The sequence below is a fragment of the Vipera ursinii genome (assembly GCF_947247035.1).
Source record: "Vipera ursinii genome assembly, chromosome: 2".
Taxonomy (NCBI): domain Eukaryota; kingdom Metazoa; phylum Chordata; class Lepidosauria; order Squamata; family Viperidae; genus Vipera; species Vipera ursinii.
The window spans coordinates 193671515-193697861 of record NC_139513.1 but is presented as its reverse complement, the minus strand read 5'-3'; the positions used below and the strand labels follow the sequence as shown (position 1 = coordinate 193697861).

Sequence of the window (26347 nt, the reverse complement as noted above, 5' to 3'; positions counted from 1 at the left end):
CCATGGAAATAACATATTTGAATAAAGGGGGATTTTTGTCTGATCCACATTCTTTGCTCCAATAACTAGTAGGAGTTAAAATACCAAACATTGACACTTATTTTGATAAACATTCTTGCTTTCACTATTCTGCAATGCATCACTCAAACTACTGTTCTGTAAGTTGTGCTTCTGGCCATGTCACCTTCTGTCTCAATGACTCCATCACATCTTTGGGGGAGATCAGAAAACTTTATGGGGCCAGACAATGTCATTACCAAACCTATGGAAATCCAGAAGGATATCTCTTCTTTAGGTGGTTGTTATGGTGCTGGAGAAGACACTGTGGTGTTGCTAATTGGTCAGTACTTTCACATCATGCAATCAAATCCTTTGAGTGAGACTTTGAGTGAGATGATCTCCCCAAATCCAAGATGAACTGGGCAAACTGGGATAACTGCCAGTATTTTCTCTGGATCAGGACCACAAGTGGATCAAACTGTTAAAAGATCTCTATCTTGCTGTATTTGATGTAGAGTAGACAAAAAAGCTATGGTTCATATCTATTTCTCCAGAGTAGCATAATCTGACATAAGTATGGGAAAATTTTCTGTGACCTGTTAAATTTCACCCCAGCTAAGGAAAGAACTGAGTTTTGGCAGCCATGTCTTTGCCATGTTTTGTTGAAAGGCCTTTGTTGTGAACAAGAGTGGCTCAAGCTTTGCAAACCCCCAAAATCTTAGAACATTCAGAAACATCCAAGTAGGTAGACAGATAGGCTCAATGGAAGACCCAGCACACAGGTCAAATGGTGCGTGAGTATCTGCCTAATGCTTTCCTTTAGATTTAAGACACCTGGAACAATGCTATCACATATGGCACATCATGAAAATGTCTAATACATGATTAATTGGTAATTATGCTTATGCAAGACCTTGGGAAGTAGGGAGCTGTTGGGGTCTTGGGCCAAAAAGATAAGATCCCAAGAAGGGTATAAATGGGGAAATATTCCCTCAGCACATCCCATTCCAACTTACAAAATTACCATCAGACAGAATGAAAGTCCTGTGGATCTTTGCCTTCCTCGGAGCAGCATGTGAGTTTTAAAACAGATACTTGATTCTTCTAGTCTCTGAGGTTGGAGGGTACAGTGGGGACAGCCATCTTTTTCTCTCCATGTTCCTCATTGGGGAGCACTAAACGAGTGGGTGCTTTAGGGCTCAAATATTAATTTACTCTTTAATGGACATCTAGCTTTAAAGTATCCTCCCTTTTCCCATTAGATCTTCTGAATCAAAGGTTTACTGTATTTCCAGGCATTTCTGGTTATCTTTCTAACTAGACTTTATTAAGTGAAGGCTGATGGATATCCTTTGGATTGAACTACCTTAATCAGTTGAATCCCTAAGTCAGACCACCATTTTCTCCATGGGTAGTTCCTTTATTTATTTACTTCTACTATTCTCTCTGAAGCATTTACAGCCCTGCAATTTTCTAAGAAGTACTAAGCCCTAATGAATACATGTTTTGCTGTGAGAAGAGTAAAGAAACCTCCCTCAACACAAGGATGCCTTTGTGAGACTGTTTTGGATTGAATTTAACTGAAATTCCTTGTATGTCTGATTTGAAAGAGAATCCTATATTTCCTTTGTACTTGACTTAAAGCTAAATCTATTAACAGTAGGAACACATACACACACATGCCCAAAACCTTTCTTCTTTCTTCTGAAGATTCACCTGAGTGTAAAATAGGTTTTACCATTTGATTTTGGTACTGTTTTTGGTAACAATTCTCGTAGTTCATTCTTTGCTGTTTCCCTCAAAATACATAGAATACAAACATATTTGAAGCTGGCTTGATGCCTAGAACTATTGTCTCAGATATCCAGCTTTCTATAGCCTTGGTGGAGCAGTGGGCTAATGCCTCCTTAAGTAACACCAGCTGCCTGCAATTAGTGCAGGTTCGCATCCCACCAGGCTCAAGGTTGACTCAGCCTTCCATCCTTCCGAAGTAGGTAAAATGAGGACCCAGATTGTTGGGGGCAATTAAGCTGACTTTGTAATAATGCCGCTTGGGGTGTGTGTGAAAGCCCTAATAAGCAGGGATATACATAGAATGAAGGCTACTGCTAAGCTTGTAAGCCGCCCTGAGTCTTCAGAGAAGGGCGGGATATAAATGGAATTAAAATAAATAAATAAATAAATAAATAAATAAATAAATAAATAAAAAAAATATATGTACTTATATTTTATATATGAGTCCTCATTATTTATGTGTGTAGAATTTTATGTATGAAACATATAGATTGTTCCAATCTCCCACAACTTGCAGATATGTTACACATACCTGCATACATCATATGAATCTGAGAAAACCAAAACCACAGCTCATTATCACCTTTTGGGGAACTTATATAGATATATTAAGAAAGTTGAATAATTCAATCATTCGGTAGTCCATCATTAAGTAATCTCAGTTGAGGCTAACATGTTTCAAATTACAGAGGAGTAGTGGTCTTCTCTATAAATAGCACCCATTGCTTCATGGTTTCAATAGGAACATATACTCCAGTTGGCTTTCTACATAATAGTGCTGTATTTATTCATTTTGATGTCCCTTTTCTTATTAGTTGCTGCCCCCTTTGAGGATGATGATGACAAGATTGTTGGAGGATATACCTGCCAGAAAAATACTATCCCTTATCAGGTTTCACTGAATTCTGGCTATCATTTCTGTGGCGGTTCCCTCATCAATGAACAATGGGTCGTTTCAGCTGCCCATTGTTATAAATCGTGAGTAAAGAGTATTTTTATGATATCTTAAAGCAATTTCTGATAAAGCCGATCTCTACACATGGAAGTTAAAAAAGCACCAACAATAAATCAATGTCATATTCATTCAGTAAAGTCTTGTGTGCTTGTGATTCCACTTTTATTTATTCCTAGTCTGGTGTTTTATTATTAAAGATCAATCCCAAAGCCAAAAAATGTCTATGATATCAAGGTAATCTTACAGGACTATAGCTGTCCACTCAATTATATAGATTGTGATAGTGGCATGGAAGTATCTTAAATAAATCAATTACACTAATTTACATAGAGTGCAAATCTAATGATAATGATCTGTAAGGGTTCCTTACATCACTTGCTAAGCTAACTCATTCCCTGAAAGTCACAGGTTTCTTCAGAAATAGCCTGTTGTGGAATTGATTCAAGGGGCATATTTTTTTGTACCCGGATCCAGCGTAGAGAGAGAGAGTAGAAACCTATTCCGGATCTCTAAGGTCAGGCAACTGACCCAAGGATGAAATGCAGCAAGCAGAAAATGTTATTTTGATTAGAAGGCAAAATGTCTGTTTCTAATAATTACTGTATAACAGTTAAGGCTGAGCCAGACGTTTTATACTATCTAGCAAAAGTCAGGAATAGTCTTATGCTATTTTGTGTTGCACCTTAAGAGGGCTTTGAAGCTTCAGTATACATTATTTATGCTTAGAGCATAAAACCTGAACCTAACCCTGAAAATGGAAGTTTCCTACCTTGTTTCTCTGCATTTTGTCTTATGAGAAAACATTACTTTATGCTTAAGGGCAAAGTTTAACTTCCACCTTCACTACTAAGGACATGGGAATTAATAAGATTGTTTATGAAGATTCTCAGTCATCCAGGTCATGGTTGTCCCAAAGGTGCTTTTTCAACAGGCAACTGGACTTTTTTTTTCCTTTGAAGACCGTTCCCTTCTCCTCCAAGAAGATTCTTCAGATCTAACTGGCTGGTGGGGGAATGGAGGGATTGATATTCCTTGCAGACAGCTGCTTATTTGCATTCTTTTAGAGAGTCAATAAGGCCACTTGGAGGTTTATCTGTGTCCTCAAGGTCACCAGAGTGGGGAAAATGGGTGTGGAGTCTTCTTGGAACTGCTGAAAGGACTGTGATCCTTCCATTCGCCACCATCCAGTCAGACCTGAAGAAACTTCTTGGATGAGAAGTGAAACGTCTTCAAACAAAAACAAGTGGGACAATTAATAAAATTGTTATTTTATTGTTGCGAACCACCCAAAGTTGTTGAGAGCTAGTACATCTTAGGTTCTTAGGAAGAATGTTACGCTATGAAGATCAATACCAGTTAAAGAATTATCTGCCATGACAATTGTTGTGAATAGTTAATAATTATTTACTTATTCTTTCCAACTTCTGTATCTTTACAATGGTAGGAGGCCTTATATGCATATTTCACTAATTTATGCAACAGTTATATATAATGTCTAAACAGCTTTAAAAAGATCACCTTACTTTTTTTGACATGTGCATTTTCTTATATTGGGCTTTTTAAAATGTAAATTCCTTCACAGGTACATTTTTAAAAAATACATTCTTTTAATAATTTGTTTGTATGCAAAATTCAAGAATAATTTTTTTGGGATGCTTTGGGGGAAAGCGTAGAATTTGATGAAGCAACCATCAAACTTTCTTAGTTAATACCAGAATCTGTATTGTTGTGGAGATGAGTGAAAATAGATTCTCTAAATTCATATTCAACCCTAATAGGGCTAGAATTGTTTTAACCTCTAACTTTGTGAAATTTATGATATTAGTCATGAATACATGCAAAGTTCCCAGGTTAGATTGGACTCTTTACTAAAACTATGACGGTTGATTTGATTGCGTGTTCTTTAACATAAGGTATTCAAAGCTTTTTTCTTACCTTGAGATCAGACATTGCTTTGTACAACCAATATAACGCTGCGATATTAACTTTCAGCCGCATGGAAGTGAGACTTGGAGAGTACAATATTGTACAAAATGAAGGCAGCGAGCAGATTAAAAAACCTGCAAAAATCATTGTTCATTCAGATTACAACTCTTGGCTCCTGGATAATGATATCATGCTCATCAAGCTGGAATCACCTGTCACTATTGATGCAAGTGTCGCACCTATCCCTTTGAGTAACGGATGTCCAGCAGTTGGTGATAACTGCTTGATCTCAGGATGGGGCAATACTCTCAGCAATGGTGGTGAGTATTAACAAGAATTAGTTAACTTACTCTGAGTCCCAGGTACATGACTGAAGAACTATAATCGTTACTACCTGCTGGTCAGTTCTACAATGTAGACCAGACTAAGAAACCAATGCCATGTCAGTCAAGACTGCTTTTTCAAATGGCTCCCACTATTTGTATTTCAAAGATATGGCTATTTCCCCAGGACTTTGGTGGGGATGATTGATGCCCCCTTTTCTTCCTTTTCCTTGTTCTTATCCAGATTTGTTTTCTCTGTCATTTTTGTTTTGTGTTTCTTGTATTGTTTCTTGTTCTTAATTTGTAAACTACCTGCATATAAATTTTAGTAACAAGAACAACACCTCCCTATCCCAGGTCCTTTGGAAGGATTCAACTGGTGGATAAAAATGCCAAATCCATCCTTAGCATCAGGCTGACTGTATGACAAACCATAATAATAGCACAATCTTGCAAGCCTGAATGTGCTTCCCCTTCCCTCATTTTATCTGCATGTGAGGTATGAAGGGGCTTATATGAGACATTTTTTCAAATTATTTTCTTGACCTCTGCTCAAGTCCCTCTTATCTGACTATTGCCTTGGTAGCAACTTTGCCTCTTATCCTTCAAGGCCATTCCCTAAGCCCTCTTCATCACCAAATGCAAGCAAAACTTCCTAAATCTAGAAGTGTGTTTCTTGATCACTGTTGAATTGCTAACTGTTCTAAGTATTCACAGGGATAGAGACATGCAGAGGCAACTTGACTCTATCATGAAATTCCAGGCTTAAACTCTAACATTAAAAAGAAAAAATATTCTTGAACTGAACCTTGAACAAATGTAAGCCTACAAATGCTGGTTTGGATAGTTTTAGAGCACTGAAGATGAATGTGCATCAAATTCCCCCTTTTTTTCTTGAGGCACTTTTATCTGAGTTAGTTACCTCACCTCAGATATCATATTCCATAAATTATCCAGCTAGCTAGTTGCTTTTATTTGTTTTGAATTACAGCATTGCTAGTGATCATTTAAACAGAGTCTTGTGGCATCTTTTAAGACTAACAAATGTTAATATAAAGCATATATTTTTATGAGCTGCTGCTTATTTCCTTATTTTTTCCCATTCTCTTTTTTTCTAGTAAACAACCCTGATCTTCTGCAGTGCCTGAATGCCCCTATCCTAAGTGATGAGGAATGCCATGCTGCTTACCCAGGACAAATCACCCCAAATATGGTCTGTGTTGGATACCTAGAGGGTGGCAAAGACTCTTGCCAGGTGAGGACACTTGCTTTCTGATCCTCTGAAATGATATGCATTCAGGATTAATTTACAGATTAGCCATATTATTTAAACCATTCTTTTGACATTTCAACAAAAAAGGTAAGCAAAGCGAAATAAAACTAGGCAGAAGAAAAAAACAGGAAAGAAAAAAGGATATTAAAATAAAAAATGGGATGAAAAATGCTTTAAACATTAAAAGATTAAAATATGCTTTAAACAGTAATTTGAAATACTGACCACCAGGAGTAAAACTCTCAGATTTTCCACTATGTTAATGAAAAGCCTGTTCATATGTCAAAAGTGGAAACCTCTTGAAACCAATTTTCAGATCAGGGTATAGCAAGACCTTTCTTTTGGTGTAAGATAATATTATTAATTCCGGACCACACACAACAAAACCTGAGTTGTTCAAATATCAACAGATGTTGGGTTATGGCTAAAGTATATAAATTTTAAGATACATGTACATTTGATTCATTTCTCCTCTAATCAACATTGTGGTGCAATTGTGCATTGTGGTGAATCCATGTGATGCAATTGTAGAACACTCTAAACATGAATCAAAGCTCTGCCTGGTAAATGCCCAAACAAATCTTTTGCAGAAATTCGAGCATCTTATGAATATAGAAGACAAAGATAACTTTCTTTAAAACTGTAACCTATTCCAGCTCTTTGTTCCACACTTTTTGCCAGTTTCCCATTTCTGTTTTAGTGTCATTTTTCAATTGTAGAGGAAAAATTAACGGAAGACTATGGAACCTCTAAATCCTATTGCAATAATATGAACAATTTTGGAATTTGGAACACTGCTAATATGTTTGGCGCATAACATATAAAGATATTTGAATTGAAGTATAATGATGCTGCATTTTTAGTCAGTCCAAATTCTTTTTGCAACCCATTAGAGCCTTGGTGGAGCAGTGGGCTAATGCCTCCTTAAGTAACACCAGCTGCCTGCAATTAGTGCAGGTTCGCATCCCACCAGGCTCAAGGTTGACTCAGCCTTCCATCCTTCCGAGGTAGGTAAAATGAGGGCCCAGATTGTTGGGGGCAATTAAGCTGACTTGGTAATAATGCCGCTTGGGGGTTGTGTGAAAGCCCTAATAAGCAGGCATATACATAGAATGAAGGCTACTGCTAAGCTTGTAAGCCGCCCTGAGTCTTCGGAGAAGGGTGGGATATAAATGGAATTAAAATAAATAAAAATAAATTAAATTTAAATTAAGAATAATTTATTCCAAAATATCTATACCATTATTTACTCAGGAACACTGAAAGAAAGTTTTACTAGGAATTTTCAGGCTGGAATTGGACTGAATTTGCTTGGAGGCCTATTTGTGGGGCACTGTAGACATTGTACACTGAAGTGATAGGAAGGGGAATTTGGCCATTTTTCTTATATTTTGATTTAAGCTGAAGAAAAATATGGAAGATTATGTCACTCTTGCTTTGAAGAAAGACTGTATAAACTCCTAAATTTTTATGAAGCTTGGAGGAATCTAGCTGGGAGCACAAAAATGTTTTGGGTAACCATTCAACAAGTTCTCCTTATGATCTGAAGTTAATTCAATCTGAATTGAATTACAAATTTTCATTTTATTTATAGCCAACTGGAATATCAAACCTTTCTTCTTTTCAACTCTTTTTGCCTTTTAGGGAGATTCTGGTGGCCCCGTGGTTTGTAATGGAAGGCTCCAGGGCATTGTCTCCTGGGGTATAGGTTGTGCTCTGCCTGGCTATCCAGGAGTCTATACCAAAGTATGCAGATACATCGACTGGGTCAATGAAATCATAGCTGTCAACTGAAACAGATGCTTTCCTCTTGTTCCAACCTCTCCAGAGAATGAAATGAAATAAATAGAACCTGATTAACACGCTCTCTGTTTAATGTTTTTATTTTAATAATGGTCATATAGATCGAGCAGTGTATTAAGCAGCAGACAGAGAAAGAGAAAGAGGCCTACCCAGTGGTGGGATTCAAATATGTGAACAACCGGTTCTCTGTGTAGATGCCACTTCTGGAAGTCCATTCTGGGCCTGGGCAACAAAAAATTAGCTACTGGTTCTGCTGAAGTGGTGCAAACTGGCTGAATCCCACCACTGGGCCTACCTTTCTGCCAATTTAACAGTAACCAATTGGAGAGACACAATGGGATATATGAGCATGGATCTGAACAAAAGAATTGTCTTCTTTTCCTTTATTTTCTATTTACTATATTTTTTTCTTTGAATACATTTCTTATTAGATATATAAAATCTTTTAACAAAAAACTATTCAAAAAAATAAAATCAGAAACAGGGAAAAACTCACCTTTTAGAGTTTGGATGGACTACTCTCATCAAGATGTTTTTGTAACTTGAGCTGTTGTGTCTGTACAGATTTCTCCAATAGTTATGTGACAATGCAATATATTATAAAGGAGTTTAAGTAAACATAGGAAATGAGACATCTCAGAAAATCAGGTTAACAAATTCTCTCTAATTTACTACATTTCTGAACCCATAAGGATAGTTTTATTTATTTTCTATTTGAGGGATTCTATAATCATTTTCTTGTGGTGTTATTTTTGGGGCTTTCTTCTAATTGCTAATTTTATGGCAATGTTCTTTGCTGGTTCCTGCATAGTTCATTTTCAATTATAGTTAACTCCAAGAGTGCCCTTTTAGAGTAAACCTTTCCTAAAACTGTCAATTAGTTTATTAATTATATAAATCTAAAGAGATGCCTAGCTTACAACTGTGATTGTGGGCAGCATATGGAGAATAAAACAAATAAAACAAATGAAATTGAATGAAAAAAAATGAACACAACTCTAATCATGACAAAAAATGACGGGCTGACTTGAACTTCAGACCCAGTGCCTGAGAGAACAACCCAGTCTTTAAGGACTTCCATAATGTTAGCAAATTTGGGATCCCATGAATCTCAAAGACAGCTGCTACAACAGAGAGAGCACACTTCCTGGGTCCAATCAAATGGCATTGTTTAATCCATCCCATTGGATCAAATGAGACAGGCAGAAGTAAGTGAAGGGAAAGAGATGGTTCTGCAGTTAACCTGGATCCATGCTAAAATTCTGCATGTGGTATATATGGAATGCCCCAGATTCTTGTTTCTCATTTTTTTTTCTTTCCAAAGTCCTTGGCAATGCTAGTGGCCTTTCCAACATTAGCACACAAGGACACCAAATCACACAAAATTTCATTTTGAAAAGCAAAGAATATCTGTAACAGAATGCACAAGGCTGGAGCACTGAACCACGGATGATATAGACAGACTGAAAGGGAAATTTGTGATCTGGTTCAGTTTTTCCTCCAAAGAGAAACTATCCTATCCAGAAATAGTGATTATAGTTCTAGATACCTGGTTGTATAAGAAAGACTTCAAATAAAGTCTATCCCAAAAGACAACTTTATTTATCTTACTTATTTATCAAATTTTAAAACCACTTTCAACACAGAGGGTCTGGGCACTGCACAATAAAATATTAAAAATATAAAAACAGTATATAAAACATCAAAGAAGCAAGTTAAAAATTAATTAAAGGATGGGGGAGAATTGTCAGGGCACTAATCAGTCCCATGTCTGTGTGCTCCTTTCTGCATCCCAAACAAGGCCAGAGAATTTTCACACCTTTCTCAAAGGGCACGAGATTGGGGTCTATCTCTGGGAGGAGAACGTCCCACAAGTGGTGGTGGGATTCAGCCAGTTCACACCAGTTCGGCAGAACTGGTAGCTAATTTTTTGTTGGCCAAGCCCAGAATGGACTTCTGGAAGTTGTTCACGTATTTGAATCCCACTATTGCCCACAGGGCAATGGCAGGGAAGGCTCTCTTTCTGGATTCTGCCAGTCAAAATTCATTGATTGATAATGTCTGCAATTTATCTCCCCTGCTTAATCAGGTGAAGTGAATGATGTAATAGGACAAAGATAACCTGGATAAAAATGCATGGCTCTAAATGATTAAATTAGTATGCACAGCTGATGGAAAGAACAAACAAACCTTTCTGTGACAGCAGTGAACCTAAGACTATAACTTAGGACAGTTAAATTAATCAATGCAGTGAACCTAAGACTATAACTTAGGACAATTAAATTAATGCAAAAAATATATTGAAGGAATGCACTCTGCTGAAGAGATCAAACATTCCTCTCAAATAAATTTAACCAGCAGAATCGAAACCAAATCTGCTCTCCATGCTGGACAAACATCAGAAGAGATTGCAAAGTTTATCAAAATCCATACATGTATTTGTTGCAATAGAGCATCTCATTTATCTCCAGTGTTAATATGACAAGACAGTGTCATAATAATGTAAAAGCAGGAAGTTTCAATGTACACTATAATGATGATATATCTCTTACTGGAACTAGATTACTGAGATTCAAGATGGATTCTATAACTAATATTGCAATATATAAAAACTATTGATTCATAGTCCTAATCCGCTGGGTGCAGGAATATTGGCTGGCTTCAAAAATTAATTGTGCGAGGGCAAACATAATATCTAGGTTTGCTCCAGAGATATTATTTACATATTGTTTCTTGTCTCTTCAGCTAAAAAGAATTGAATGCAGCTGAGGAGCTCTGGGAAATGGAACCTGTGATATTACCATTTGTTATCAACAGTTTCTCCAGTCTCATAACCTCATAATAGAATATTTTACATTTTCATGTTTATTCTAGCTCCATCTTCAGCAAAAACCATGGATTTGAGATTCACAAAATAGACTTATTTTGTGTATCCACAGGAAGATTTTGGGAAGCCCATGTTTCCAGGAGTATGTATCCTAAATATTTGGGTATGAACTGAACGTTATCCATACTTGATTTGCTATAGCAGGGGTGTCAAACTTGCAAGTCATGTGACGTGTTGCGATGTATCGCGACTTTTTTTCCATTGCCATCAATTGGGTGGGTGCGGTTCTGGCATGATGCATCTGGCCCATGAGCTGGCAGTTTGAAACCCCTGTGCTATAATCTGCAACTAGAATGAATGGATCAATACAAAAATAATTTCAGTTAACTGGAATAACTATTAGCTACCTAATTTTCTTGAGATATTTCCCTTTTTTCCAATATAAATCAGCACTATTGAATTTAATGACAAATATATAGTTTGCTGCTGTTCAGAGGAGCAACAGAAGGCTTTTTACATAGTATATTCTGGCTCGTATTCATTCATTAGGCATGTGCATGCATTTCAGAATGAGCTAAAAATGGAATCAAGTGAGAGTCTTTCAGATCAATGTTCAATTGTTTCAAAATAAAGAGATTGAAATGAATAGTTTTTCATTTGCATCATAAATTGCATTCTGCCCATCTTTTATTTATATAGGCAATCGGCAGCTTATTACGTCACTGACAGCAGCATCATATTAATCCAAGATTATTTGTTTTCATGATTGACAACCACTTTTGGAATATAGCACAATTGGTGTATCAAATCATAAATAATTAATTTGAGTCAGTCTTCCAAAAGTTAGTTCTGTTTAGATGTGTTGGATCATACCTTCCATCATTTTCAATCTATGTGATCTTTAGAGAAGTAATCCACTGACATTGGTTTACATGAATTAATCATGATGTGTAAGACCATTAATACTATGAGAAACTGCTAGAGATATCAAAATATTATAAACTTGTCAGGCACTGAATAGAATAGAATAGAATAGAATTCAGTGTATTTAGTGTATACTCTAAAAAGCTATTGCGTCTAGAACCTTTAAGTGGGCAAAACAGTGTATCATAGGGCAAAACTTTGTCAACAAAGGTACTGCAAATGGGCTAACCTATAGAATTCCAGGACCATTATTCCTGAAGGAATAAAATTTGGGAAAGTTAGAGGTGCTTCAACTGTTTTAGTGCTGCAGGGCTGCTGTTGTGGTCATGTGATCCTAATTTTCAATATTCCATGACAGTTTCTCAGCCACTTGCACAATCCCTCATCCGTCCCTCACAGAGTAGCACTCACAGCAGCACCCAGTTACCTGTCTGGTGGGAAGAGAATGGAAGGGAAAAAGGGAGGAAAAAGGAAGAAAGGAGAAGGGAGGGAGGAAGGGAAGACAGAAAGAAGAGAGAAGAAAGGAAGGAAGGAGCAGAGGGAAGGAAGAGGGAGGGAGGGAGGAAGGAAGGACGGAAGGAAGATTTCTGATGCCCCTTGTCAGGTTCTCACAAGGAAGGTCAATGGGAGAGCTTCATTCCTGCTCCCAATGCTTCTTTTTCCCCTTTGGTCATTCTGTTTCTCTGTTTACATAATGAAATATCTCTGAAATGATGACTCAGTGGGGCATGGGTTGTCTATTCCTTGATCATAATACAAAGAGACATTCCTTTATATGATTAAAATATGGGTTGGAACATATAGGTAGTTACACTATGACCCATATAGGTTGTATATATGTAAGTGCATACTTATGAATTTGATTTATATAGCTGCACATGTTAAGTACATGATTCTTCAATAATCTAGAGTCTTACAATAGTTCTACAACACATGTATTGATGCATACACATGTATAAAAGGAAAGAAAAAGTTGCAGTCCCAGATACAGGTTCATTGGATTTTGTTAAAGGATCTTGGGAAGTTATGCACTCCAACCAATAAATAACCCTTCATTAAACCCTTCATTTTTTTTTAAGAAGCAGTTAATACTTTTTCTTGTTTTCAGTTTTGGGTAATGGCAAGCTAGCAACATTTGAAAATCCTGCTTGGTCAACCCAAATTTACTTAATTCCCAAAAGATTTAATGCATTGAAACCCAGACAAAACAAATTAAACTATACTACAAATACAAGGACAAATACAAAAAATGGAAAGAGGGGCATATAACTATGGCCGATTATCAGCAGACAGGCAGAACATGCAAAGATGAAGTCAGGAAAGCAAAGGCTCAGAACAAACAAAGACTTGCAACAGAAATCAAGGATAATAATAATAAAAAATCTTCCAACATATTAACAACAAGAAAAAAGTCAAGGAGACTGTAGGTCCACTAAAGAGAGAAGATGGCAAGGAAATAATAGGCAACAGAAAGAAAGCAGAGCTGCTTAACTCATTCTTTGCATCAGTCTTCACACAAAAATAAACTATAGCCCAACATACAAAAAAAACCCCACTGCAAAAGACAAACTAGAAACAAAAATTAAAATAAGCAAGAAAATGGTAAGAGAACACCTATCTGACCTTGACGAATATAAATCACCGGGACCTGACAGATTACATCTCAGAGTTCTGAAGGAACTGGCAGATGTTATCTCAGAACCATTGCACCATATCTTTAAAAAATCCTGGAGCACCGGGGAAGTAGTTGAGGATTGGAAAAGGGTTGATGTAGTTCCCATCTTCAAGAAAGGGGGAAAAAACCTGACCCAGGAAACTACAGACCAATTAGTTTAACATCAATACCTGAGAAGATCCTAGAAAAGGTAATCAAGAAACAGATCTGTGAACAACTAGAAGCAAACAAAGTTATAACTAGTAGCCAGCATGGGTTTGTTAAAAACAGATCATGCCAAACCAATCTTATTTCATTCCTTGATAAAGGGACTAAACTAGTAGACCAGCGAAATGCTGTGGACGTAGTAGATTTCAGTAAGGCACTTGATAAAGTAGACCACAACCTATTCCTTGGTAAGCTAGAAAAAGGTGGAACAGACAACATCACCACCAGATAGATCTATAGCTGGCTGACAAACCATACTCAATGAGTAGTCCTCAATGGCACTATATCCACATGGCACTATATCCACATGGAGAGAAGTAAGCAGTGAGGTACCACAAGATTCTGTCTTAGGCCCAGTACTCTTCAATATCTTCATCAATGACTTAGATGAGGGAACTGAAGGGGAACTCATCAAATTTGCAGATGACAGTAAACTGTCATATCGTGACCAAAATTGGCTGCAGTATTACAGGTGTGGTCTTACTAGGGTTTTATAAAGTTACTAAAACCTCATGTGATCTTGATTCTATGCCTCTGTTTATACAACCCAGGATTTGGGTTGTATAAACTGGCAGGAGTAGCCAACACTCCAGAAGACAAACTCAGGATCCAAAAAGATCTTGACAAACTTGAACTGGGCCACAGAAGAGATGAGTGGGTGTGTGCTTGTGCACATGAAGCCACATTTGTGAAAGTTGTGCACAAACATATGAAACCATCCCCTCTCCACATTCCACCACTGCTGCCTCTGCTGGTCCACCAAGCCAGAAAGGTTAGGGAATGCTGCTCTAACAGAACATCCTTTATTTATTCTTCTATTTTTATTTTATTTGGAAAAAGTTAAAATACAAAACTCCAAAAAATAAAAAATAAACAAAAAACACCATAAAATTAACAAGACAAAAAACAAAAAAAAACCCAACACATGTACACATATTGTCTCACCTAATTGAATAGTGATTAATACATTACTACAATATTGGTTTACCACCCCTTGCAAAACAGACTCCCCAAATTTTTGAACTACTAAGTCTATTTTCAAATTATTGACCTGTCATCTATGTACTATATTAATGACAAAATAGGTAACAAGAAGAGCAATAATTAAAAAAAATGACACGATTAAATTTCAAAACCCTCTGTTAACAAACTGTTATAATCAATTTGTAGAAAATTCACCACAGCATCTTATCTATCCCAAATCATCCCAAGAGTTAGTAGTAATTTGTCCTGGGTCAAATATCCACATTTGTTTCTTAATACCATCTCTTATAAATTGTTGTCTAATTAAATATAATAAATTCAATCTCCACAATTAATCTATCTTCCCAACAAAGTACAGATGAAAGTGGTTTTCGACTAAGTGTAATAAATCCATTCCCCAAGCTTCTTCAGTTCTCCTAGGAAAAACCAATTTATCACTTCTCCATTCAGTCAGGCTTCTGTTGTTGTAAAGGAATGCAGGCTTGAACTTCAGAGAGGTGTATGCACTCAGCTCAGTTAGTTCTACCTCTGTACAATCCTCACCTCTTTCCAAAGGGTATGCAGATTTCAAATCACATTCCTTTTGTGAATCTAATTTATACAGAGCTACATGCATCTAAATATTTTCCACAGCCATTATTATTTCATCAATTTTTTTTAAAAAAATGCTTTCAACTACAAATTGCATGTTACCAAAAGGTCTTTTACCAGATATCAACCATCCTTGGTTGGCTGTAATCTAACATATCGTTGTTCTGTGTAATGTAGCCAGGAAACAAAGAATGCTGAAGCAAAAAGGAGCAGGAAGATATTTTCTGGATATTTTGATTCAAGATTAAAAGAAGAAAAAAAATAGACTCCAAATATTTTGCAAGTTTAAAAAATGCAAAAACCCTGTGGTGAGAGTCCAATATTAATGTAAATCAAATGAAAGCACTTTCAACCATCCAAGAGCATGTCATGTTTCCTTACATGGGAAAGTGAAAGTTATCCAAAACAACAACATAAATCAAAAGGAAAAAGAAAAAGAACAGCTAGAGTCCAGCCGTTGGTTAAAATAAATCAACATTCAACCAACTGGTCAACTTTTAAAGATAAAAAGCAGAGTAAACCAAAAAAATTCAAAAAGTGAAGTTAAAACCCATGCATGCTTAAGAAAAAGAACTGTTGAGAGGAAGATGGATGACTAGTGACTTTCTGACCACTCCCAAAGGGAACTGGAATCTTCAAGACTCCCCTTCTCAGGTGGATCTACCACTGTCCAAAAGGCATCTTAGGTCATTCCTAAGTGCTCCCAATCAAATCCGGGAAGCAGCACACAGAACCAGTTTTGGCAACAAAATCAGCAGATCATGGACAAGAGACAAAACAAAACAAAAAATCTTGGAGGGGAGTCCCCAAAACATCCTTCAAAATAATATGAGGAGATATTCTGTTACATGATTAAAAAGATGGGTAGCAAAGCATGTATATCCCATATAGTTTGTATTATCAATATTCTAGAAATTTACAAGAGTTCTGCCATCCATATGTTCATTCACATACATGTACAGGAGAAAAAAGTTTCTTAGTATATGTTAGGAGAAAAAAGTTTCCTAGCATGTGTTAGAGGACCTTGAGAGCTTATGTATGCCAAAGTTGCTGGTTATGCCAAGAATCTCTGGGAAAGAACCTTCTGCAACTGACAGAGGCGGGAGACTTCATCTTTTAGATTAAATATAAGGCAATGTGAAAATTCAGGACCCATATCTTGAAATATCCTGTCACATCAAGGACAGGTCAAGAGGGGTGACAATTACTTTATTGGCAGCAAAAGGCCTTGGAGCTGCTTTAAGGGAAAGAAGTAAAAACAAGACATTTTGTTCACACATAATGGAGAAAAAATATTTTTATATTGCTTCTGATTAAGTTTCATGCTGTGTAGCATTACACTGAAGTTACTTTGTACTTTTAGGAATTCTCTTTTTTAAAAAAAAAATCATTTAAAACCAACTATTTTAACATCTCAAGTCATGACAGCTAACAATTCTTAAAGATTTTTTAAAACTATATCTGAAGTAAGAATAGCAATACCAGTAGTATTTAGACTTATATACCACCCCATAGTGTTTTACAACACTCTCTGGATAGTTTACAATGTCAGCATATTGCCCCCCAACAATTTGGGCCCTAATTTTTACCAACCTCAGAAGGATGAAAGGCTAAGTCAACCTCGAACCTCATCAGGATTGAACTCCAGGCTATGGGCAGAGTTTGCCTGCAGTGCTGCATTCTAACAACTGCGCATAAGGGCTCTTAGAAATGTTGACTTTATTGAATGGTTGAGCAACAGGGATCTCAGGGATGTTCTGAAGGATGATAAAAAAAAATTCCAAATAAGTTCCAACAGTCCTTTCACTCTGCTTTCCTTATGGAGATTGTAGCACAAATGTTTATGCTTGGATGATTTCTTTTTCAGAGTAATTCAAAGAACTGAGTAAACTTAATAGGCAAGAGATAAAATTATTTCATCAAGTTCTTGGCCTATTTTCTTTCCCAGCTTTTTTATGGTGGGGATCTTTGTGTTAACCACGGTCTTTGAGTGAATCAACAAAGAAACTGTTTAATTGTTGGCAAAGAATATCTTGGTGTCCAGAATGGAAATTACTCTCACTGAATTCTGTAGGCATCTTATTAACAAATTAAATCATCAAACCAATACAATACCTACTTACATTTCTTTAAGGAGTTCAAATTTAAAGTTGCTATCCCTCTCACAAAAATATACTTTTCTTTAAATCATCATTTGAAATCAAGAACTCCATAAAATCAGTAACAGTAGCAGAGTTGGAAGGGACCTTGGAGGTCATCTAGTCCTGTTCTCAGCTCTACGATTTCTGATAGATGGCTGTCCAGTCTCTTCTTAAAAGCCTCCAGTGTTGGGGCATCCACAATTTCTGAAGGCAATTTGTTCCACTGGTTAATTGTTCTCACCGTTAGGAATTTTCTCCTTAGTTCTAGATTGCTTCTCTCCTTGCTTTACTTTTATGCATAAAAATAGGATCAAAAGCGGACACAAAAATCACCTTTCTGTTTTTGATAGATTAGAGGAAGTTTACTTAAGAATAAAAAAATGTAGAAAGAAGAGTCCATCTTGCTTAAGAGGAAGGGACAATTAGGATTAGTTTCACTCTCCTTTTAGGTTTTTTTTTTTTGCAATTTCCACTAATCATTCAATGGATATTCTTGGATTTTTCTAAAAATATGAATAAGCTGCAAGATAGCTAAGTTTATTACAAATTACACATAGAAAAGGACATTCTGAAAAAATAATATAATTAATTTATTTTTTTAAAACATAAAAATAAAAACTAACAAAAATAGAGAGAAAAATAGGTAGAAAAGAAAGACAGTGAAAGAGATGAAACAGAAGAAACAGATGAAACAGACTACATCAGTTGACATCCACATCCTATCAGTTGTGCTGATGGCCATGCCTACTCTTCCTCCCAATGACTCCATCAGAGGTGAAGGTAAGACCAGGAAACCTTTGGGACAGACAAGCTCCTTAACAGACATATGGCAAGCCAGAAGAATCCTATGAATCATGGGTGGATGATGCTTCTTTTCCATATGGCTGTCATGGTGCTGTTGTAGATGGAGAAGACACTAATTGAACAGAACTTTCACAATATGCAATCAAATCCAGTTTTCCCCCCCTGAGAGGTGATTCTAGGTACCCCAAACCAAGGTGGACCTGTCCAACTGGGTAACTGTTGGTATGCTTTCTAGATCAGGACAACAACTAGAGCAAACTGTTAAAAGTTTCTTCCATGCTGTATTTAGTGTAGAGTAAACAAACAGCAACAAAAAGCAATGGTTCTTCCATATATCTTCAGTGTAATGTGTATTCTGACATAAGTATGGCATTTCCCCCCCCTGTAATCTGTTTAGTCTGGCCCAAGCTGAGAAGAGATCTGAGCTTTGGCAGCCGTGTCTTTGCCCTCTGTCTCTGAAAGGCTTTCTAGGGCTAACTGTGGCCCAGATCTTGCAGAACAAAGATCTTTGAAAGGTTTCATAACCATTCAAGAAGGCAGAAAGAGTATCAAGGCAAAGCACGCAAGCTGAATGGCAGTGAAGCATCTGCTTGTTTTTTCCATTGCTACGAGTGCTTTCCTTTAGAGTTAAGCCACATGGAATAATGCTGTCACCGTAAGTACATGGGGAGCTGTGTAATTGTGCAAGACCCTGGGAAGTGTGGAGCTGGTGTGCCTTGGACGGAAGAGATAAAATCCCCAAGAAGGATATAAAGAGGGAGAGAGTCCTTTGGAAAGTCCCACTCAGATTTGTATCACACCAAGATACAAAATGAAAGTCCTGTGGATCTTTGCCTTCCTTGGAGCAGCAGGTGAGTTTAAAACATGTATTTGACTTTGTACCGTCTCTTATGTTGGAGTGTACATATGCAGCAAAACAGTAAAATGAAAGAGGTACTGTTTCAAACCTGAAGTATGATACTTTCCCCCAATTCTTTGCTATTTTTGCCCGCTTTTCTAACTTGTATTGAGTCCACTGTGACTTAAGAAGAGAAGGTTTCCTGTAGCAAGAAAGACAAAGAAATCTCCCTCGAGACACAAAACGGTCTTTGTGAAATTCCTTTGCATTCACTTTAAATTAAATTGCTTGATTTAAGAGAGAACCCTAGTCCTCGACGTCCAACCATTCATTTAGTGACTGTTCAAAGTTACAATGACACTGAAAAAGGTGACTTATAACCAGTGCTTTTTTTGTAAAAGAAAAAGGTGCCGGAACTCACACATGTCATACAACCTAACTTGCCTAACCTACAAGGTTCCATTCAAAAAAGGTGCCGGAACTCACACATGTCATACAACCTGACTTGCCTAACCTACAAGGTTCCATTCAAAAAAGGTGCCGGAACTCCGTTCTGAGTGTTCTATGAGGAAAAAAAGCCCTGCTTATAACCATTTTTCACACTTACGATTGTTGCAGCAACCCCCTGGTCACGGGATCAGAATTCAGGTGCTTGGCAACTCACATGTATTGCACTGACCCAGGGTCACGTGATCACGATTTGGGTAAAATCTACTGGCAATCTATGTAGATATACTTAGGTATAAATCTGTCTTCTAATTCCTCTTAGGATTTACTTGAGAATAAATTTTATGTTTTGATTTTGGTATTATCAGGGTGGGGTTTCTGTATGTCTGTTGCCTCTCCCAGTTTTCCTCATGGCTTTTATATTTCTATCTCCGTCCCTCTTTTCTTTAGCAAATATAGTAGGCCTTACCATTTATTTGAAGTGAGAATAGGGTTTCACTGTGAGAATGGGGTTAAGATCAGATGCAACCTCAGAATCCATTTTGTGTGTTTGTATGTGCATACGGGGATACCTTTTTCTTAACTCCTGGCAATTGCTTCAAGAAGTCCCTTCAGTTTTGTCAGCAAGATTTTTGAGAAATGACCATTGAAGCATCCCCATGGTCACATGATCAGAATTCAGACTCTTGGCAACTGGCATGTTTTCATGATAGTTGCAGTGTCCTGGGGTCATGTGATCAGCTTTTGCGACCTTCTGACAAGCAAGATCAATGGAGAAGCCAGATTCACTTAACAACTATGTTACTAACTTAAGAAATGAAGCGATCACTTAACAACTGTGGCAAGAAAGGTTATAAAATGGGGCAAAATTCACTTAACAACTGTTTTGCTTAGCAACGGAAATTTTGGGCTCAATTGTGGTTGAAAGTGGAGGTCTACCTGTACAAACTGCTATAATACATGCAAAAACAGTGGAGTTGTGTTTTCCCTCAGTTTGTGGCTTCTGTGTCTTCAGACATGTATTCTATTTGGCGTGCTAGTTCTACATGTTGATGTCCCTTTTCTTATTAGTTGCTACCACCTTGAGTGAGGATGATGATGATAAGATTGTTGGAGGATATACCTGTCGGAGAAATTCTGTCCCTTATCAGGTTTCACTAAATATTGGTTACCACATCTGTGGTGGTTCCCTTATCCATGACCAATGGGTCCTTTCAGCTGCTCATTGCTTCAAATCGTGAGTAAAGGATATATTATTATAAAAGCAACTTTTGGTTAAAAAAAAGATGTCTTTAAGCCATGGAAGCTAAAAATGTGGTAATAATGCATCTCAAAGATGCTTTTTCATGAGGCAACTGGACTTTCTTGTTTTTCTTTGAAGACTTTTTGCTTCTCATCCAAGAAGCTTCTTCAGCTCTGACTAGATGGTGGGTCAGAGCTGAAGAAGCTTCTTGGATGAGAAGCAAAACGTCTTCAAAGAAAAACAAGAAAGCCCAGTTGCCTCCTGAAAAAGTATCTTTGGGATAAGTATGACCTGGATGAGTGAGAATCTCCATAGACATTAATAATACATCTTTACATAGAAAAAAATCTTGCCCAGTTTTGATCCTACTTTTATTTATTTTTAGCCTGTTTTTTTCATTGTTAAAAACAGTGCTAAAGCAGAGAAAATCCCTTACCTCTGATATCAAAATAATTGCCTATCCTATGATAACTACACTAAGATGGTAATATGTGAATGACTTAAATGAATCAATGACAGTTAAATGGAAAAGTAATAAAAAGATTGCATAAAAAGCACTTCTGAAGACAGGTTTCCTTCCATTACACATATCAATTTGCTAATCTTATTCATTATCTGAAAGTCACATCTCAGGACTATTAATTCAAAGATCACATTTTTTACCAGATGGCTGCATGCATGTCTGCATAGTAGATTGTGACACAACAGTCCTGTTCAGATTTTTCAAAGACAGTGAAATGATCTAGGATTAAAATGTAGCAAGCAGCAAGTTCTCTTTGGTTAAGAAAAAGGTAATGTCAGATCCTAGAATTATAACAAGCTAGTAACATTCTGAAGCTTTCCACCAAAGAAATATTTATTCTATTCTGTTGTACCTTAAGAGGGCTTTGGGGCCTAAGTATAGTAATTCCTGATGTTTGGTACAATGTTAGAAACAAGTAGTTATTCCTAAATCGACATTTTAGGTTTTTAAAGGTAGACCTATGCTTCAGCCTTAGAGTTAGACATAAACTAAATCTAACTTTAAGCCTAAGATACCTACTGTGAGTTTTTACATTTCATTAATAATTATTTAATATTATGGTAAAGCATTATTTAAATCTTATACTGCAGTTGTTTACAAGTTTTAAAAATCCACTTTCCCTGTGATTATGAGTTTAGAAAACAACAAAAATTGTACCCACTTTATTATCCACATTGCTAGGGCAATATTCCAGTCTGGATGAAGTTCCACCAATTTTTATTTGCAATATATGCAGACAATGTGTTTTTGACTTCTTTTGACCAGCTAGTGTAGGAAGACAGCACTCCCCCAGAGAAAGAAATATTTGGGGGGATATTAAAAAAAAGTAGAATAGATTTCCCCAAAGGAATATTAGAAAATCTTAGGCAGAAACCACCTCCTCCGCCCCCCCCCCCGTCTCTCTGCCCCAAGCAGAAGCCAGGTCTGTAGAAATGCAGATTTGATAATCCATTCAGAAAGACTGGAGCCAGGAAGCTTGGAGCTGATGGGATTAGAAAGACAAAGATCCCTAGAACCAACAACTCCTCACCCAAAAAATCCAACACAGGAGATAGCCATCAGCCACAGCCGCAGGGAAGCAGGAAATGACCTTTAGAACATAATAAAATTAATACACCACCATCAGGATACCAAAAGGACACGCTCAAAAGCTCAGGTCAAAGTTCATACCACAGGAACAACTTCAAACACAAAAGCCCAAGAAGGTATAAAAACCCACCACTCCCAGCACCATGTGGTCAGCCACCCCAGAAACCTCCTGCTGTCACCAAAGTTTCTGGCAACTCAATAAACAAGAATCGTCATTCCTAAAGCAGTCTCCATTTTGTTTATTCCCAGCTTGGACTGGACCCTGATGAAGATTTTTCTTTTAACACTAGTCAAGAAATTTCAAGGACTATGAAAGCTCAGACACATTTAAAAAAATGCTTAAGAAGCCATTAGAAAATATAGCAGTGACTGCTATGATTCAAATAAAAGATTTATTGATAGTGTAATTGAGATGCAAATTCTTTCAACTCTTTCTTCCACCAATCTCTTCTGGTGGAATCTCCACCTTTCCTTGCCTTGGTAACAAACTGATCTGGTATCATCAGGTTGTGGCCTGTGAGGATCTGAGTACTGCTGCTCACAATATGCATCTTCCATTAAATTAAGTAACTGTTATACAAAATGTCTCACCACATTTTTAAAGGTAGAATTCTTTGCTTTAAATATGGCTTTAACACAGGTATTTTCTTTATGTGACATCTTTTTAAACATAATTTGTTTAGAATTTCATTAGGATAAGCAAAGAAAAGCAGAATTTCTTGGTCTGATGCCACCATTTGTGGACTAAAATGAAAGTAGTGTTCAGACAAATCCCTAGCTCTGGCAGGATAAACATCAATTATATTTATGGAAATTGATATTAATTTTGAACAATGGGAAAGTTTCCACTTCAGATATGAACTCTTGCTACAGAAGTTCTTGACTTCTCCTTTGACATGAAGAATATTATTCTTTGGATTTATATACAACTGTTGCTGAGCTTGAGACTAGACTCTGCACAATGCAACCAATATAAAATTGCTTTATTGATTTTACAGCCGCCTCAGCGTGAAACTGGGAGCATACAATATTAGGAACCCAGAAGGACATGAACAGCTTATCAAGGCTGAAAAAATAATTGTTCATCCAAACTACAACTCTTGGCTCCTGGATCATGACATCATGCTCATCAAATTGGAAACACCAGCTGAACTTTCCAAAAGTGTTGCACCCATCACCCTGGGCTATGGATGTCCAGCTGTTGGCACCTACTGCCTTGTTTCAGGATGGGGTAACACTCTCAGTGAGGGTGGTGAGTATTGACAAGAATTGGCTAGCTCTCTCTGAATCCCAGGTACATAAACTGAAGAACTGTAATTACTAGGGTTTGTTTTCTGCAAAAAAACACTTTCTAAATCTAGAAATGTTTTTCTCAATAACTGTTGAATCAATTTGTGGTTTTTCATATTCACAGGGATAGATATGTTCAGTGGTAAACTTGGATCTATTCTGAAATTCCAAGTTTAAGCCCTAACATTAAAAATATTCTTTTTCTTGGACCGAGCCTTCAACCAACTTAAGCACATAAATGTTGGTGTGGGTGGTTTTTGAGCACTGAAGATGAAGGTGCATCACATTCCATTTTTCCTTTTATTATGGGAATTTTCAGAAATTTTTGATGTATTGAATTGGACACTTCATCTCAGATATCATGTTCCATAAAGTCATATAGCAATCTAGTAGCTTTTACACAAGGCCCGGGGGCCAGATCCGGCCCGTGAAGTGGTTTCATGCGGCCCGTGAAGCCATCCTGGAAACAGTGAGGGAATGGCCCCCACTGCTTTGGCCCTGTCCCAGAGACCCTCCTCCTGCCAGAGACCCTCAGATCTGTCCCACTCCTGCTCAGGCCCCCCATAGGCACCCTTGATGCGAACGATGTAGAGCTGGCCATGCCCACCCAGTAGGCCATACACACTCTAGCCACGCCCACCCAGTAGGCCACACCCACCCTGGCCATACCCTACCGGCCCCCTGAGGGCAACCGCAATGCTGATGCGGCCCTCAATGAAATTGAGTTTGACACCCCTGCTTTTACTGGTCTAGAATTCCAAGATTGCTGCTATTCTTTTAATCAGAAAGAGTGAGGTGGCATCCTTTAACACTATAAATATAAGGCATTTGTTTTCATGAGCTGTTGTTCACTTCCTAGCTTCCTTATTTTTTCCTTTTTGTTTCCATCTAGTAAACTACCCTGATTACCTGCAGTGCCTGTATGCTCCAATCCTAAGTGATGAGGAATGCAAAGCTTCTTACCCAGGACAAATTAGTGAAAACATGGTCTGTGTTGGATATCTAGAGGGTGGCAAGGATTCTTGTCAGGTGAGGACACTTGCCTTCTGACCATCTGTACAAGCAAAACAGAACAGAACAGAACAGAAATACTCGACCCACCTGCTTTTGTTTGAAAACAGCCACCCAGCTATAAGGGATTATATATAATATGTGCAAATTGTTTGATTTTCATAGTCTACCCTGTACGTAGTTGGCATTTCCACCCATCTTCTGTTTTCTTTAGAGAAAAAATAAGTTGTACTATTGTATCAAGATGTTCTTGAAAAATGGGTAATTAGAGGTATTTGGCCTGTTTCATACTTTCTGGCCCTATGTAAATAAGGCTCCAATAGAGCTCTTTTCACATTACCAAGGTTGTTTATGTATTTAGGAAGTAGGATCCCAGCATTACTGTAGTTATAAGCACTTGATTTCTTGTTTTTATTATTACTATTGTTACTGTTATAGTTCTTCAAGTCAACCTTGACTCCTGATGGGCAAGACCTTGCCACTTTCTTTTCAACATTTTCAGAAGTGGTTACAGTAGCTAGTACCAAGATATATTTTTTAAAAAAATCCCAATCTAGGACTGAAAGAATATAAGTGGTTCAAAGTCATTCTAAAGGAGGTTAAAAATCAGGTTTCCTCACCCCCTAGTCTTGTGCGTTCAACTGCTATGCCCAATTGGCTTTCTTGCTCCTCTAAGCACCTGTTGGCCTTCCCAGGCAGACCAGACAGGAAACATGACTTGATCTAAATTCTACTTTATGGTAAAGCTACATTAATAGACTCTTGCAAGACTGAAAGTACAAATACACAGCCATCTCCTTTACAGCCAGAAACTCTGCCTATAGCAGTTTGAGTAAGATACATTATCACACATGACAAGAGATTTTGTTTAGTAATAGGTGAGAGTTATTGCATTAGAGAAATAATTATATGAATACAATCAGGAGATGAAAACAGGAGACCAGAGTGAGTACCAATTAGCAATTAAAATTAACACACACCCCCCCCAATAAAAGATTTAGAGGTCAGGCTCTAGATCTGAGATGAAGCACCCACAGGGCTTTGTGAAATGAAACAGCCAAAGAAATTAAATGCTGTGGAAATGCTACCATTGTACTACAAGGACAACTACCATAAGTTGGCTACAGTGTAATGGGGAGTAAAGAGAAAAAGAAATTACAAACATGTCATTGGAGAAACTACCTCAGAACTTCCCTAAACCCTTCTTCTTTCCAACTCTTTTGGTCTTGCAGGGGGATTCTGGTGGTCCAGTGGCTTGTGATGGATTCCTCCAAGGCATTGTCTCCTGGGGAGTAGGCTGTGCCCTGCCTGGCTATCCTGGAGTCTACACCAAAGTTTGCAAATACGTTGACTGGATCCATGATACCATTGCTGCTAACTAAAGCAGTCACTTTCTCTTATGCCAACCTTTTCATGTACTTCCTCTTAACAGAATAGGAAATAAAGAGGCTGATTTCCAAAGCAATCTGGTGGATCGTTGCTTTTATTTTAATAGTGGGGAGTTGTGTAGATTGAAGATTGTATCTATAATCCAGAGCCCTTCAATTATGGTGCCTTTCAATGTTCCAGTTATTTCAAGTTCCCTTATAAAAAGCATCGTCTGCACTTGATGGCCAAATCCAAGTAATAATAACATGAATTCCCTATCACTTTTGCAGAGCAACATTTCTATGCTTTAA

The 26347-nt window shown here is 37.4% G+C and overlaps 1 protein-coding gene across 1 annotated transcript; it reads left to right on the top strand.

The window, feature by feature from the left end:
• Window positions 1-1035: 1035 nt before the first annotated feature.
• Window positions 1036-26050, top strand: LOC310634461 (anionic trypsin-like; the record flags this gene model as incomplete). The annotated part of the gene is made up of 5 exons (XM_083352857.1): window positions 1036-1075; window positions 2610-2772; window positions 4742-4995; window positions 24550-24686; window positions 25901-26050. 5 exons carry the CDS (start codon window positions 1036-1038, stop codon window positions 26048-26050), a joined length of 744 nt encoding a protein of 247 aa, XP_083208983.1.
• Window positions 26051-26347: the final 297 nt, after the last annotated feature.